Source organism: Actinia tenebrosa, unplaced genomic scaffold (genome assembly GCF_029948245.1).
Source record: "Actinia tenebrosa isolate PJP-AT-01 unplaced genomic scaffold, QUT_ActTen_1.0 PGA_scaffold2__45_contigs__length_23673736, whole genome shotgun sequence".
Classification (NCBI taxonomy): Eukaryota; Metazoa; Cnidaria; class Anthozoa; order Actiniaria; family Actiniidae; genus Actinia; species Actinia tenebrosa.
The window spans coordinates 13,741,273-13,755,242 of NW_028292579.1; the positions used below are offsets into that span (position 1 = coordinate 13,741,273).

Consider the following 13,970-nt stretch of genomic DNA (forward strand, 5'->3'; position numbering starts at 1 on the left):
TGGGGGTCTCATAGGGAATGAGGGCTACGCAAACACGGGTTAGTGACTTTAAACGGGAAATCCTCGTGTGGTCACTGCGCTAGAACCCCCATTCCCTATACTACTTTACCGCAATCCTTACAAGCGCGGCTAAGGGGTTTCTTTGTACAAACTCCATGCCGAACATGGTATTGCAGTCTTTGTTTGGTGCTGAACACCTTCTTACACAACAAGCAGTCCATATATACTTAACAATATCTTAGCCTCCATTTAACATCCTTAACAAAGATTTAACCTAAACGTCAACATTCTGAGACACTCTTTGAAATAGTTTCCAGGCATCCTTAACAAAGATTTAACCTTATTGTTAACATTCTGAGACACTCTTTGAAATAGTTTCCAGGCATCCTTAACAAAGATTTAACCTTATCGTCAACATTCTACAGGGGATATCGCATGAAGTCCTTAACGGACTCCTTAGCCCACGTTGCCATAGTTATCAGCGCACCAAACCTTTCCGCGCGCTTCAGACCGCACATTTCATCGTACAATTCCTGCACGCGCTCTTTCAGCCGATCGATCTCCTCCCTTTGCATTTCTATGGTGTCTCTTTTATCTTTTGCGTCGGCGGCAATCCTTCTTACTGCGTCCACTGGGTCCATCGTATATATAATGGATCCGAACCATATTCCTTGTAACGCTCTGATAGTAGGACCCACCGGCTGCGGAAAGACCCAGTTCGTCGTGGAGCAGCTATTAGGACCCTTTAGATACCGCTTCGACTACATCGTGCTATTATGCCCCACCTACGTGAATAACCGCACCTGGACGGGCATAGGAGTGAAAGACGACGACTTCTTCGTAGATATCTTAGACCCTAACGAGTTATCCAGCCATTTGAAGTTTTGGCACAAACAATTCCCTAAGGATACGCAAACTTTACTCATACTGGACGACATCGCCTGTGGGGACGACGTAAAAAGGCGCACTTCGGAGTTGGTGAATCTCGCTTTCAGCGGCAGACACGACAACATTAGCGTTTGGCTGCTTTCCCAGCAGCTTACCAGTGTCTCTAAACCCTTCAGGGAAAACATAGGCTCTCTCGTAGTATTTTATACTCCAAGTAAGTCTGACCTGGAAACCATCTTAAGCGACTACGGCGGTGAGATAAGCAAGGAACAGTTACACGAATACATGCGGCACCTAAAAACGCACCAACATTCCAAGATGATCTTCTCTTTGAGGTTTCCGTATTCCATAAAGATCGCAGATCTTTAAAGTCTTTGATTCCTAATGTATATGGACATTGAGCAGCTCTTAGATGAAGTCCCCACGCAGTTAGATGAAAGTAACCTCAAGGAACAACTTAACATCCTTGTGTCTTCTGGGAAGTGTAAAGAAATGATAGGCAAGGAACTTACCCATGAGCATGTTAATAAGCTGTCAGAAGAGGAAAGTCAAGAAGTTCCATAAGAGATACGAGGCCGCCCTTGCAAGTAAGACCACGGACGCCGTAGCAGACTCCGCTATCCGACTTGCGACTAAATTGCTTGGACTTGCGCTGCCCATAGACGACGTGGAGCAACTGCGGAAGGACATCAGCGAGGACTATGTCATCGCCCAAGAACTTAAGATAACCTGTGGGTGGTTGTCTTTGAAGTGCGGTAAGTTAATGGCAGTCGCCTCTGCGGCACTTCACGTAGCTCAGCACGTCGACTTGAGGGAGGTACTGGTGTCTTGGAAGGACTTTAAGAAGGACAGAGAAGTCGAAAAGGTCTTCCAGGCGGCACTTGCTGAGGTACCTGATCAAGTCGCCTCAAGTCCTTCTTAAGTACTTACTTAAGTTATCCTCAAGTACTTGGTCAGGTCGCGCCCAGGTTATTTCCAAGTCGTCCTTAAGTAATTATCAAGTACTTATCAAGTCCTTCAAGTCCTTAGATATAAATGAGTGAACCAGAGTCGAAGGTAGAGCAACCCGAGCAAAAGATTACCAAGGCTAAATCTCCAGGCAGAGTCGCCGCGGGAAAGAAGCTCGCGGAGATGAACAGGAAGAACAAAGCAAAGAAGGAGGAAAAGGTAGAAGAGAAAGAAGAGGAATCCTTTATTAATCCAGGCTACGTCATCGGCGCGTTAGGAGTTGCTATAGCAGCAGGCAGCCTCTACTTACAATGGCGGGCTACAAAAAAGGTAAAACCACCAACATATCACGCGCCCGTGCACGCACCTGTGGAACCGGCTGTTAGAAATAGTAAGATCCCTGAAATGGAGTAATAACCTTCTCGCTTTGTAATATAATGTCGACCGCGTTGTTGAAAACTGTTGAAGAAGCAGCTATTATTACTTCCATCGTTGCGGGTATTGGTTGGGTAGGTAAGAAAGTGCTCAAAGAAGACTTTACTGAAGACCCAAGCAAGAGCTTCGCTAATTTTGCTAAGATGACCGCTGCCGTAGGCGGGGCTATCATGGTAAAGGATTACCTACGGAAGGAAAAGTACCTGCCTACGGTGTGATTTTCTAATATATATGGCTAGCGTAGTCGTAGGCGGAGTCATTGCAGCTTTAGCATTCACTGGAGCTAATTATGGTGGTCAGTATTTAGATAGATTAGTTAGAGGCGACAAAAGCGGAGATTTAGCCGCCGAAAGGAAGAGACACGACTTAGCGCTGGAGAAATATCAGCGAGACGTGGCAGCTTGGAATGAAAAAAGACAAGCTTACAGGGATTGGTTGGACAAGAACTACCAAGACAAAATGCAGGCAGACAAGAACTTCGAAAACACAGACTACGCCTTTAAGCTCTATGCGCAGGCGCACCCCGCGGCATTAACGGGGTTAAGAAAGCCTCAGTTCAAGAATTACTACCAGCCTTCTAAGAAACAAAAAGACAATGAATTGGTCTTTGTAGGAGTCGCAGGGCTGGCGGGAGGCGTGGCTTTGGCGTATTTAGTCTAAGCTGCGCTTAGCCTCTAGTGGCGCCTTTGGCGCCTAGAATATAATGATCGTCTTTTTGGAAAGCGACAAGAATAACTTTACTACTTATCTGAATCCTCCCATCAAAGCTCATAACGTAAGGTTGGTTAGTTGCTCTTTGTACAATTCTTGGTATAATTTGATTAATGGCTTTGTCGTTGTGAATTCCCAAAAGCCAAAGTTACCAGATTCCCATTACACCCCCATAACACTGGCTAAGGAGCTAGCAAAGCATGGATATACTCTTACCACAGGATTACCCCATGAAATGAAATTCAAGAAAAATAATGGAAGCGCCAATTTAAAGGACAGTTCATTGGTAGAACTCCTGGGCCTTACTAGTACCACGATAAATAGCGGCAGTACATATGATGTGAAATGGAAAGTCGCATCCTCTTACGAAGTCTATTGCGATTTGGCCAATAGTTACAACGATGGAGAAAAGTCTTCTCTTATGTCCAAGTTTCTACCCAAAGGTAATCCATTTGACCCAGTAGAATACACTCCCATTTCTTTGAGCTATGACTTGTCTAATTTGGTAGAAAACATAAACATCACCATTAAAGTGGACGGAAAGACGGTGGATTTTAACGGACGTAAGATCAATCTTGTTTTAGAATTCATATAATGGGCCGCGTAGAGGACAAACTCAAAAGGATTTACTATGGGCCTGAAGGCTATTGGAAAGGAGCGTCGGCCATCAAGAAACTCGCGACCGCGGCCAGGGTATCAGAAGAAACGGCTAAGAACTGGCTAAGAAAACAAACCATCTGGCAGGTTTATCTTCCCGTGCCTAAGTACATTCCCAGGCCCAGCTTTACCGTAAATACCCCCAATGAAGTTCATCAGGCAGATTTGCTTTTCTTACCGCACGACAAGGTGAGAAGAAAGACCTATAGGTACGCTTTGACCGTAGTCGATATCGCAAGCAGATACAAGGACGCCGAACCCATAACCAGCAAGGATTCTGGAGAAGTCGCAGAAGCCCTAGGTAGGATTTATAAGCGCGTCTTGAAATGGCCTAAGCTGCTGCAAGTGGATGCGGGGACAGAGTTCATGGGCGTGGTTACTAAGACCCTGAAAGACCACAGCACTAAGATTAGGAGAGCCGAAGCAGAGTACCACAGGGGTCAGAGCATTGTCGAAAGATTCAATAAGACCCTGGCCGAGCGTCTCTTTGGGTACCAGTATTGGAAAGAGCTGGAAGATCCCTCCAAACGCAACAGGGAATGGACTCAGCGGCTCCCCCAGGTCATCGCGGCTTTGAACAACGAGGCGGCCAGGGCTACGGGAATGAAACCCAAGGATGCCATAAAAAAGAAACACGTGGAGCACAAGTCCTACGTCAGAAGTTCAAGGGCGGTCGGACTGAAGGAAAAAAAGCTACCCCGCAACATAGTGGTCAGATACCTCTATCAGCCGGGGGAACTCGAAGATGGCAGTAAGAAAGCCACGGATCCTAACTGGTCTTCGGAAACGTATGAGATTTCGAAGTCCGTCACCAAGGAAGGGCAACCTGTGTTGTATTACCTAAATGGCCCAAGTCGCGGATTCGTCAAGGAAGAGCTGCTCATAGTCCCCAAAGACTCAGAGTAGTGCTGCTCCACGCGCCCGATTACACTCTAGGCATGTCAGTCTTACGTTGCCTCTGCAATGCCCGCGTTTATTATTTATGCGATCCACGGAGAACTGCTGATCGTCATTTGGGTCAAACCTCCATAGTAGAGGTATGTTACATTTGGCACACCTTGCCCCTTTCTTATAGACGTCGTCCGCGCATAGGTCGAATTTGACCCCCGCATAGCGGGGATCCGTACTCTTTTCTTCGTCGTGTCTTTTGTAGCTAAGGAGTTTCTTAGCAATGTTCTCTTTGGCTACGTCCTCTGGGGTGCGGTCGTAGCGCAATTGCGGACCCCAAGCTCTTTTTAACTGCTTGGCATATTCTACGCGACTTACGGCGGTGTAGATAAGGTTGCTCCAACACAGCCGCTGGTCTATGATCCATAAGGTTTCTTTTATGGTAAGCCCTTGCGCGCTGTGGACTGTCATGCAATAGCCCAAGCGCCAGTCTGGATGGGAGGTTATTTTTTCCACCTTTTCTATGGGTACCCAGGCTTTATCATGCGTTACTGCGTTCTGCAGTTGGATGTCGGTACCAGGTACCCAGACGTCTCTTTTTTGCATGCGGGTGTCGTGGGGTTTGTAGCAAACAGGTACGGGATGCGTAGGGAAGCGCTCTCGGTGTATATTGAGTAAGTCTTTCTGTATGCGAGACTGTGCCGCGCGCTTACTACTTAGCACCAGATCCTTAGGGTGCCAGGCGTATAGAAAGTCCTCGTATTTCTTCGCTCGTACGCGTTTGCGCAGTGTTTTGCATTGCTCGGCGTCACTGAGGCCCCTCAATTCCGCTATCAGGTTTCTTATTTGATCCTTACTGCGGTAGTCGGCGTTAATTTCCTCCGCATGGTCTACGAACCCCTTTAGCCATTCGTGGGGCATTTCTCCGGCTATTGGAGGAGGCTGGCAGGGATCTCCGGCGAATATTACTTGACACTTTCCACGGAGGAACTCTACGAATTCTTTGAGGATTTTTTAAGGAACGGTGCAAATCTCATCCCAAAGTATCACCGGAGGTATGTCGTGGATGGCTTCTGGTACCCACTTTTGGCCATTCCAACGGAAGAAGCTGTGGTACGTTTGAGCGTCGTGGCCCATTTCGCAGAGTTCTCTTTCCAAACGATGTGTTGGCGTTAGCACCTTTATCTTAGGAAAGAGTTCTAACACGCGCGTAGTCTTACCGCTGCCTCCCGTACCGTAAAGGTAAGAGAAGCGTTGGTAGGAAATGGGGTCCTTTACGGTTGGCATGGGCCTCATTGTGGGCATTACGACGCCCCAAGTATTTTCTCCGTGATATTCTACGCGTTCTCTCCAGGCTTTTATTTCTTCGTCTTTGACGCGCCATTGGCCACTTTCTGCTAATTCATCGTCGGTGTAGAATTCTTGCATCTTTTCTAAGACGTGCGGTTTCACGTGTAGGGAATCCGTGGCTACGCGCGGGATGTCCTCTTTGTCGAACCGCAGCAGCATCGCGAGAAGGTTAATATGCGCATATGCTAACATACTCGCACGCAGGTGGTAATATTGCGGTCGATGGTCTTGGTAGTAACACAATGCATTCCATTTCTGTTCTTTCTGACCTTCTATGAAGTAGTCCCATTTCTCCACAGACACCATTGTTCCTTGTTCATGGGCGCGCTTAATAAGGAAGCTTAACTCTCCTTCGTCTGTTATCAGGCGTCGCTGCATATGTTTTTCTCCTTCTTTAGCGCCCTGTGTGAATTTACCTATAACAATTCGCGCTGTGGGGTTGTGCTCTGGGAGCCATTGTGTAAAGGCGCTATGACAAAGTATGGCTTCATGCGCCGCGTAGGTAAGCAGCTTACGCTCTTCGAAGAACTTTAACAGCGGTATGGGTATCCATTCCTTCTCCTGCAAGTGCTTTCCATACCACGCGTAGATTATTGGATGCAAGTTCTTTGCGAATTTCCAACTGGTCAATCTAACGAATCCTGTAGCTGGCGCATCGTACTTACCATCTAAAGCCACGCGGAAGAACTGGGAGTCCGGATGTCCGTAACGGTCGTAATATTCCTTACAATCGCCGAGGCCTTTGAAACTGGCAGGATAGCAATGTTTCATATCCAGCGACACGTATTCGTCTTCGTCGTACTCCATGTTCCATAGGCCTCCGTGGCCGTGTTCTACGCATGCTTTGGCTACGTCTTTGAACTCTGCCGGCGTGGGTTTCCAGCCGTTTCTTTTCTTGGCAGCCAGAAAGTCCAAACTACGGGAGCTAAGCACTTCGTCTGAGAAGTCTTCTCCTAAGGTCTCGCACGCGCTTTGGATGCGCTGGTGTTCAACTTCGGGGCGGTAAAGAGTACCGTCTTGCGTCATAAACTGACTTCCTTCTGAATCCATTAGCCAAACGGAGTTCTCGTGGATTAAATCTGCAAGTGGCGACTCCTTGTAGACCTTGGTTTCTTTTTTTCGTGGGAATCTAAGTTCTCGCCACGCATGCCCGTTGTGTTGGTAAATTACGATAGGCGCACCACGGCCGCCGTACTTATGCGTCCCGGAGTAAATGAAGCCGTCGGTAATATCTTTCACATGGATTCGCCTCTCCAGCGCCGTTTCTAACTTCTTGATGTTGTCTATCGACCCTCCGGTCCTATTAGTATCTTTTTCCCATTTCCTGATGGATTCTCTTCTCTTTAAAGTCAGTTTACCGCCCCGAGAGGAGTCTTCAAAGAACTCTCTTACTAACTTCCCTACGCAGTTACCGGGATGTCGCATCGGTTTCAACTTCTTAACGTCTGGCGTCTTTATCTCGTACGCACCGTAAATGACTACGGTAACCGGGTAAGCAACCTCGTAGAACAGCATGTCTATTCCTACCAATGCTCCCGGGCGTGTGTTTTCGTTTAAGACAAACAGGTCCTTCTTACCAGACGCCCTGATAGGATTGCGCCCCTTTTCTATCATCCACTCGCCGTCTAAATACTTTATGAACGTTAGCTCCAACCGGTAGTTACCTTCGGGTATTAAGTTAATTATTCTTTCAGCCCTTTCTTCTGTCATCGTCTCGTCCGTATCTCCCTCCATAAATGTTGTGAAGGCAAAGTCAGCATCCAGACGATCCAACACCTGAGTTCGCAGTCGGCGCACAGTTTTATTTCGAATGCTTGTGATGGTGTCCATCTATATGTAAAGGATATTTTAACCTCCGTTTGCGGTTCGACAACACAGCAGCAGTAAGGACTTATCGCGCGGCTTATTCCCGCTGCCGGCGCCTTCCTTAAACCGCCTGTAAAACCCGTAAATCTTTGACATTGACCGCGAGTCCCCCTTACTGCTGCTCATCAGGATACAACAGTTTGTAGCACTTCGGGGATGATTTTATGACGTCATTGGAATTGTGCATTGTAAGTTTTGTCACAGCTAATGTCAAGATCTCTTCACTGTTCGACGACTTCCTGAGTTTCAGTGGCAGATTCTTGCCTCTCTGAGGTTTGAGCACGCCTTCCTCTTCATTAAATCTCATAATTCCAACGTTGATGCATACTTCTTCGACTGAATCCAATTTTTTCCCTTTCTTTTGCTTGAAGCGACTGGTTCTTTCATCTTTTTTCTTCAGCATAAAGGAATCGAAGGTTGGTGGCTTGACGGCGGCTGTAGGAGCTTCACCAGACATATTACTCTGATCGCAGGAAGAACCCACATTCTTACCACATTTCACACAGAATCTGAAGCCCTCTTTCACAGGATTTCCACACGAGCTACAGAACATGATTAAAGCAAAACGATAACTATAACTTGATGTTAAACAAACATGGCATCTTTCGTACGAAAACCCTCCGTGCCAGCTTATGGCAGGCGTTCCAAACCATAAGCATTGCTGCTTAGTCTTCCTCTGTCAAATATATGGAGTTGGTTACCATGCCTCTGACTTGTGTTTTGAGTTCTGGGGCGTGCTTTGGTTTGAATATTTGTGTTTCGGAATATTTGTGTGTGTTTCAGAATATTTCGTGTTTTGAAATATTTATTTGTGTTTTAGAATTTTGTGTTGTGTTTTAGAATATCTATTTGTGTTCTGGAATATTTATTTGTTCTGGAATATTTATTTGTGTTTTAGAATATTTATTTGTGTTTGACCCTTTTGGGCCACCGTAATTTACATATTGAACGCCGGCTGTCTGGTTCATATGCAGATTAAATATAATAATTTTCACATACATAAGCGTCCAGATGTGTCTGGCGTTCGCTTGTGATCGTGGACTTTGGAGCTGGGGAGGCCTAAAGTCCCGAGTTCAAGCCTCGCTGTAGACGCATTTGGACCGGTTGCTGTGAGTGAAAAAAAGCCTCCCCCACTCACAGCAACCGTGGGGGGAGGGGTGGAAAAGAAAAGATAGAAAGTGCGATTCAACCCCGCGATGGGGGGTTGTACGGCCGCAAAAATGATCCCTGACGCAAAAATGATCCCTGCCGCAAAAATGATCTTAAAATGTCGCAAAAATGATCCCCAGCGCAAAAATGATCCCCACGTCACCGCAAAAATGATCCCCTGGAAATCGCGGAACCTGGACGGGTTCTTTCAATAGAATAATACTCTTTTTTCAGTCTTGATTATTTTAATGTTGCAATGCGTTCGTGTAAAAACAAACAAACAATCGAAAAGAAATATTTAAAAAAGGAAAGAAGAGAAAAATACAATAAAAAAGAAACAACGTTTTTCTAACTAGAACTAATGAGCAGCAGAGAGAGCGTATGGACTTGTACAAACTTTTTTTTTTTTTTGTATGCGTTTCTTCTCTAACGAAAACTTCTTTGGGTAATGACTAAATACAACTCTAAGCCAACTATCCAAAAACACACCAAATTAGAACGTGCCTGACACAAATCCTTCTGTGGGCGTGACTAAAAATGCTGGTTATGGACGTCATTAACAACGCTGTGATTATATGTTGTTGTCATAGCAGAAATCGTGAAAATAAACAAATAAATCCGCTTAAATGTAATCTTACAAGCAGGAAATAAAGGAGGCTACTGGAACTGCAAAATAAGTTCACATTCGTCACACAGTTCTTGGTCCATGGAATAGCAGACCATCGACTTACTAAGCTCGTAAACTCCACTGGAATAGTTTTGGTACTTTTTATTGCACCTCGGGCAAATTTCCTCGGAGATCTTCCCTTCTCCATACCTTGCTTTCATTTCGTGGGCGACGTTAGGTTGGTTGGAGCTGTCATCACCACCGTCGCTACTTGTGGTTTTCGTCTTCGGGCATGGTTCCAAACTGAAATGGTGCAATTCTGCTTGATGCCCCAAAAGAATCATCCCCTCATTCTTCTTGATGGCGATGGAGTCCGCAGAGCTGTCAGTGTGTGGGTTTATGACCCGCAGGCCGGAACTACCGGTTGATGAGATTATGGGGATGTCAATATTCGGCATATTGGCCATTGCCCACACCACAATCCAGTCAGCCCACTCACCATCTCTTTGCATTCGTTTCAAGTAAGAATTCCATCCATTATGCTTGATAAACTCGGAGAAGTGAGTGCCATCTGGCGTATTGGGATGATCTCGCAGATACTGAATTACGTTTTCTCTGAGTCTGGTATGCGACTGAGAAGCGAAACCAAGCCTGTTGAGTTGGTCACTTACGTCATGGAAAAAACAGTTTCCATCCATTGGAATTTCTCCTCGATAGCGGCATCCTGCTTCTTTCACTTGGCCGTCCAAAAGAGCTTTGGTATTCGCCTTACTGCAAGCCTCATTCGTTTCAAATACATCTCGAGGGAAGCGGCAGTCGTGAGGTGGAGAAGATACTAGCGTCGGGAGATCAAGCAAGTCGTTGGCCATTTCATTACGCGAATCTTGAGTGTCATTAATTCGTATAACATTTTCATTGCCAAAATTTGACTGACATAGCTTTTTAATAGCCAAGCACATAAAGACTCCACAATCCGAGTCGTTAGTTTGTTTTGGTAAGCCTTGCACAATGATTTCCTTGAAGTTATTAGGATTTCGTATTCCCATTTGACCCGAGTCATCATTGCATTGGTTCTCCTTTGCGATGAACCTCGATTTCAGCTTTGAAAACACATCGGCATAACTTTTGGCGTTTAATTCCAAAGAGTCAAAGATAGTGATCGTAAGTTTAAGCATACAGATGATGGCCAGCAACCAGTGTTTTAATTCTTGAATGTGCACGGGAATCAGCAGTTTTTCAACGCCGTCATTTAGCTTTTTGTTGGAGATGAATTTTCGATATGACACAGTTTTCTCCTTTTCAGCAAGTCTATCTAACGATGGGTAAAAGAATGTGCTCGCTATAACAGTATTAGAACATGGAAAAGATTCACTAACATAGCTAGTGTATAGATTGACGGTCTCACCTGTCAGTTTGTTAACATTGGTGATCTCTGTTATTGCCTTGTCCAGAACATTTTCACTTATATTAGAATGTTTTGCTTTTTTTACTGACCCATAGTTTTGAGACTTTCTTCTTTTATGTACAGATTTCGCAAATTTAACGGCTTCCTCTGACTTTTTCTGCCTGCTCGATTCATCTTCGATTGTCAGAGATGTGACATCATTTACGGAGAACCATTTCGTTAGAACTTTTTGTGAGTTTGGATCTGTATACTTTATACGATATCTATGTTTCTCGTGGCCCGTCTTCTGCATTTCACCTTCAGTATGTGTCTTTAGAGTAAGCTTTTTACCAGTCTTTTTTGCTGCAGTCTTTTTGATTACTCTTACAAGAACTGTTTCTCCAGTATGGTAAATCGAAGGCGGGAATTTTTGCAAGTTTCTTTTTATCATAGTTTGCGCTGATTTCTCGGAAGCTTTTGAAGCTTTAGCTCTGATCAGTTCTTGAATATTCCTCCAATGCTCTATTTCTTCCAAAGTAGGCTCCTTAAAGTGCGTATCCTGTTCTAATGTCTCCTCCTCAATGCCTATATTCGTAGCAGCGTTGGCATTTAATGAAAGTCGGTTTTTTAAGCGGTTAGGGATACGGCCGTAATAAATTTCAAAGGGGCACGCTAAGCCAAGAGAGCGATGGGGAGATTCATTGTACAGTTGTTGATATAAAAGTAATTTTTGTACCCAGTTCACCCCTTCATCGTTACAATTCATCAGGTCAAAATGCAATTTCTCTTTCCATGTTCTATGAGAACGCTCGTCTTTGCCTTGTGTTGCAGGTGTGTAGGCGGAGCTGCGAATAATTTTCACTCCCATTTCCTTACAGACATTTTCCACTGTCCCCTTGAACTCGGTCCCTTGGTCGCTTTGAAGGATTTCAGGTACACCATGATCATAATAAATACTTATGAGTTCACGTGCAACAACCAGAGATTCCTTGCTTTCGAGAGGGCGAAGGTGTAAGTACCTGCTAAAGATATCAATTACAGATAGAATATACTTGTAGGTTTTGCCCTCGGTCGTTATCGGCAAATTACTCATGTCGACAAGGTCGACCTGGTTCCGCTCTTGCACCTTCTTAGCGGTTATAGGGCAAAGGGGAGCCTTGTTTTTAAAGAGAGGCCTTAGTTTTTGTTGTTCTTTCATCTTGTTCAAAGCTTTGTGCACATTCTTTTCTGCAACGCCAGAATAAATGTTCTGCATATTTCTTCGAATCTTCTTTGCCCCCTCTCCCTTCGTTTTTTCATAATACCTCTTAACCAGACTTTCGATTTCTGATTTCTAAAGCACTATTTTTTCTGAAACCCTCTCGACTATTTTAACGACATTGCCTTCACTTCTAGGATCATAAACTTCTTTCACCTCGTAATGACCGCTTTTCCACTTTCGGTACACCTTTTGTCTCAGGGATGGACGTTCTTTCTTTGGCCAATCGGAAAATCCCTGTTTCTCCTCTAAAATTTCTTTCAGTTTGTCATATACTTCATCAGGAAGACTACTTCTTATTCCTTTCTTTCTAGACGCGGCCTGAAAATTTATACAAATATTTAGGATATAAGATATGCCAACGATAAAATAACCGATGATAATCATTGCCTATGTAGCCATAGCCCTGGCAAATTGCTGACTCACTCAGTCAGTAAGTCAGTCCGTTCATCCGTCTGTCAGTCAGTCAATTAACGTTAAAAATAAACTAGCTATAATCCATGTCTTAGTACTAGAGGTCAAATGTCTTGCTCTTAAAGAACATTGTTGTAGAATTGAATAAGCATACTGTTTACGGTCGTAGCTGACGTAAAAGTTTCTAAACAATATGTTAATATAAGCAAATATTTATCTTTCAGTTAAATTCAATACCATTTAATGCTATGACTTTTGTTTTGAAATCATGCGTTTACAATGATGATAAGGCGGACGCATGTAATGCACATAAACAGTTCACAAAATTAGGCTAAAAATATGATACATATAAGATTCTTACCTTATTTTCCACAAAATCATCATCTGAATTTGATGCTTCGTTATCACTGACCGAGGCGGTAACAGCAAGAGTGCATAAAATGATCATGAAAAGACAGTAACATTTAAGAGATTCATTATGAAATACTTTGCAACTAAACCACGAGGTAAAGAGATTATCAGTAAAGGAATTGCCCAATTCAAAATCACGTCATACCTTGTTCTTGTTGCTATAGAGACTATCAATTTTTGAAAGATTTTTTGTAGATTAAAAAATAAATAAATAAAAAAGAAAGAAAGAAAGAATTTTTTTCTCCAAGTTATTATTTAAAAAAACAACAACAACAACAAAAAAAACAAAAACAAAAAAAAAAAAAAAAACAGGAATAACCATTACGGCAAACGACAATCGTCAGCTCACCAATTCTTTGTGAAGTGAAAAAGACTTGGCAAGTCCGAGTGGTAAATAAACAAAAGAATATTTGTCTTTGGTGAGAAGGTTTGCCAAAGTTAAAGTGAAATGCAAGGAAGTGATGAAAACATGGTCATGTTTGCCATCGGCGATTCGGGGCAAATATGCATGAGTTATAACAACTCTATTCAGTCCAGGTTCCGCGATTTCCAGGGGATCATTTTTGCGGTGACGTGGGGATCATTTTTGCGACATTTTGAGATCATTTTTGCGGCAGGGATCATTTTTGCGTCGAGGATCATTTTTGCGGCCGTACAGGGGTTTCGCGAGGAAAAGTTGGAAAAGTCAGGGGGGTGTCTCGGGACGCTGTCCGGAGTTCACCCTCTGGTGGGTCGTAAGAAAGATATATGTGTATGTACTAGAGGGCCTCTGGCGTGGGATGAAATAAGCCCCGTAAGCCCAAAATGCAAAAAACCCCACTGGGGATAGCTTGGTGTTCTGCGCGATGCATTCCCCAGTGGGATTTCTGGCAAAATAAACGCCAGTTTTGCATTTTTATTTTCTCGGAATCCATCCTAACAGTGGGTGGTTGGGGTCTATTTTGTAAAATATTTCATAGATTACGTCAGGGTAATAAGGAATGTCCTTATCCAGCCGACAAAAC

At 44.1% G+C, this 13,970-nt stretch overlaps 1 protein-coding gene and 1 pseudogene across 1 annotated transcript in view; both read right to left on the reverse strand.

Annotated features, from left to right (window-relative positions):
• LOC148909292 (uncharacterized) overlaps positions 1-8,296 on the reverse strand; it is a 36,917-nt gene extending 28,621 nt beyond the window's left edge. The window contains exons 1-2 of the mRNA XM_089034076.1: positions 7,860-8,296; positions 6,514-6,625 (exon numbers count right to left, since the gene is read on the reverse strand). Coding sequence (XP_088890202.1) covers positions 6,514-6,625; positions 7,860-8,296 — 549 coding nt within the window. The remainder of the gene's footprint in view (positions 1-6,513; positions 6,626-7,859) is intronic.
• A 1,253-nt stretch (positions 8,297-9,549) lies between these two features.
• Positions 9,550-13,003, reverse strand: LOC148909293 (uncharacterized; annotated as a pseudogene).
• Between the last annotated feature and the right edge of the window lie 967 nt (positions 13,004-13,970).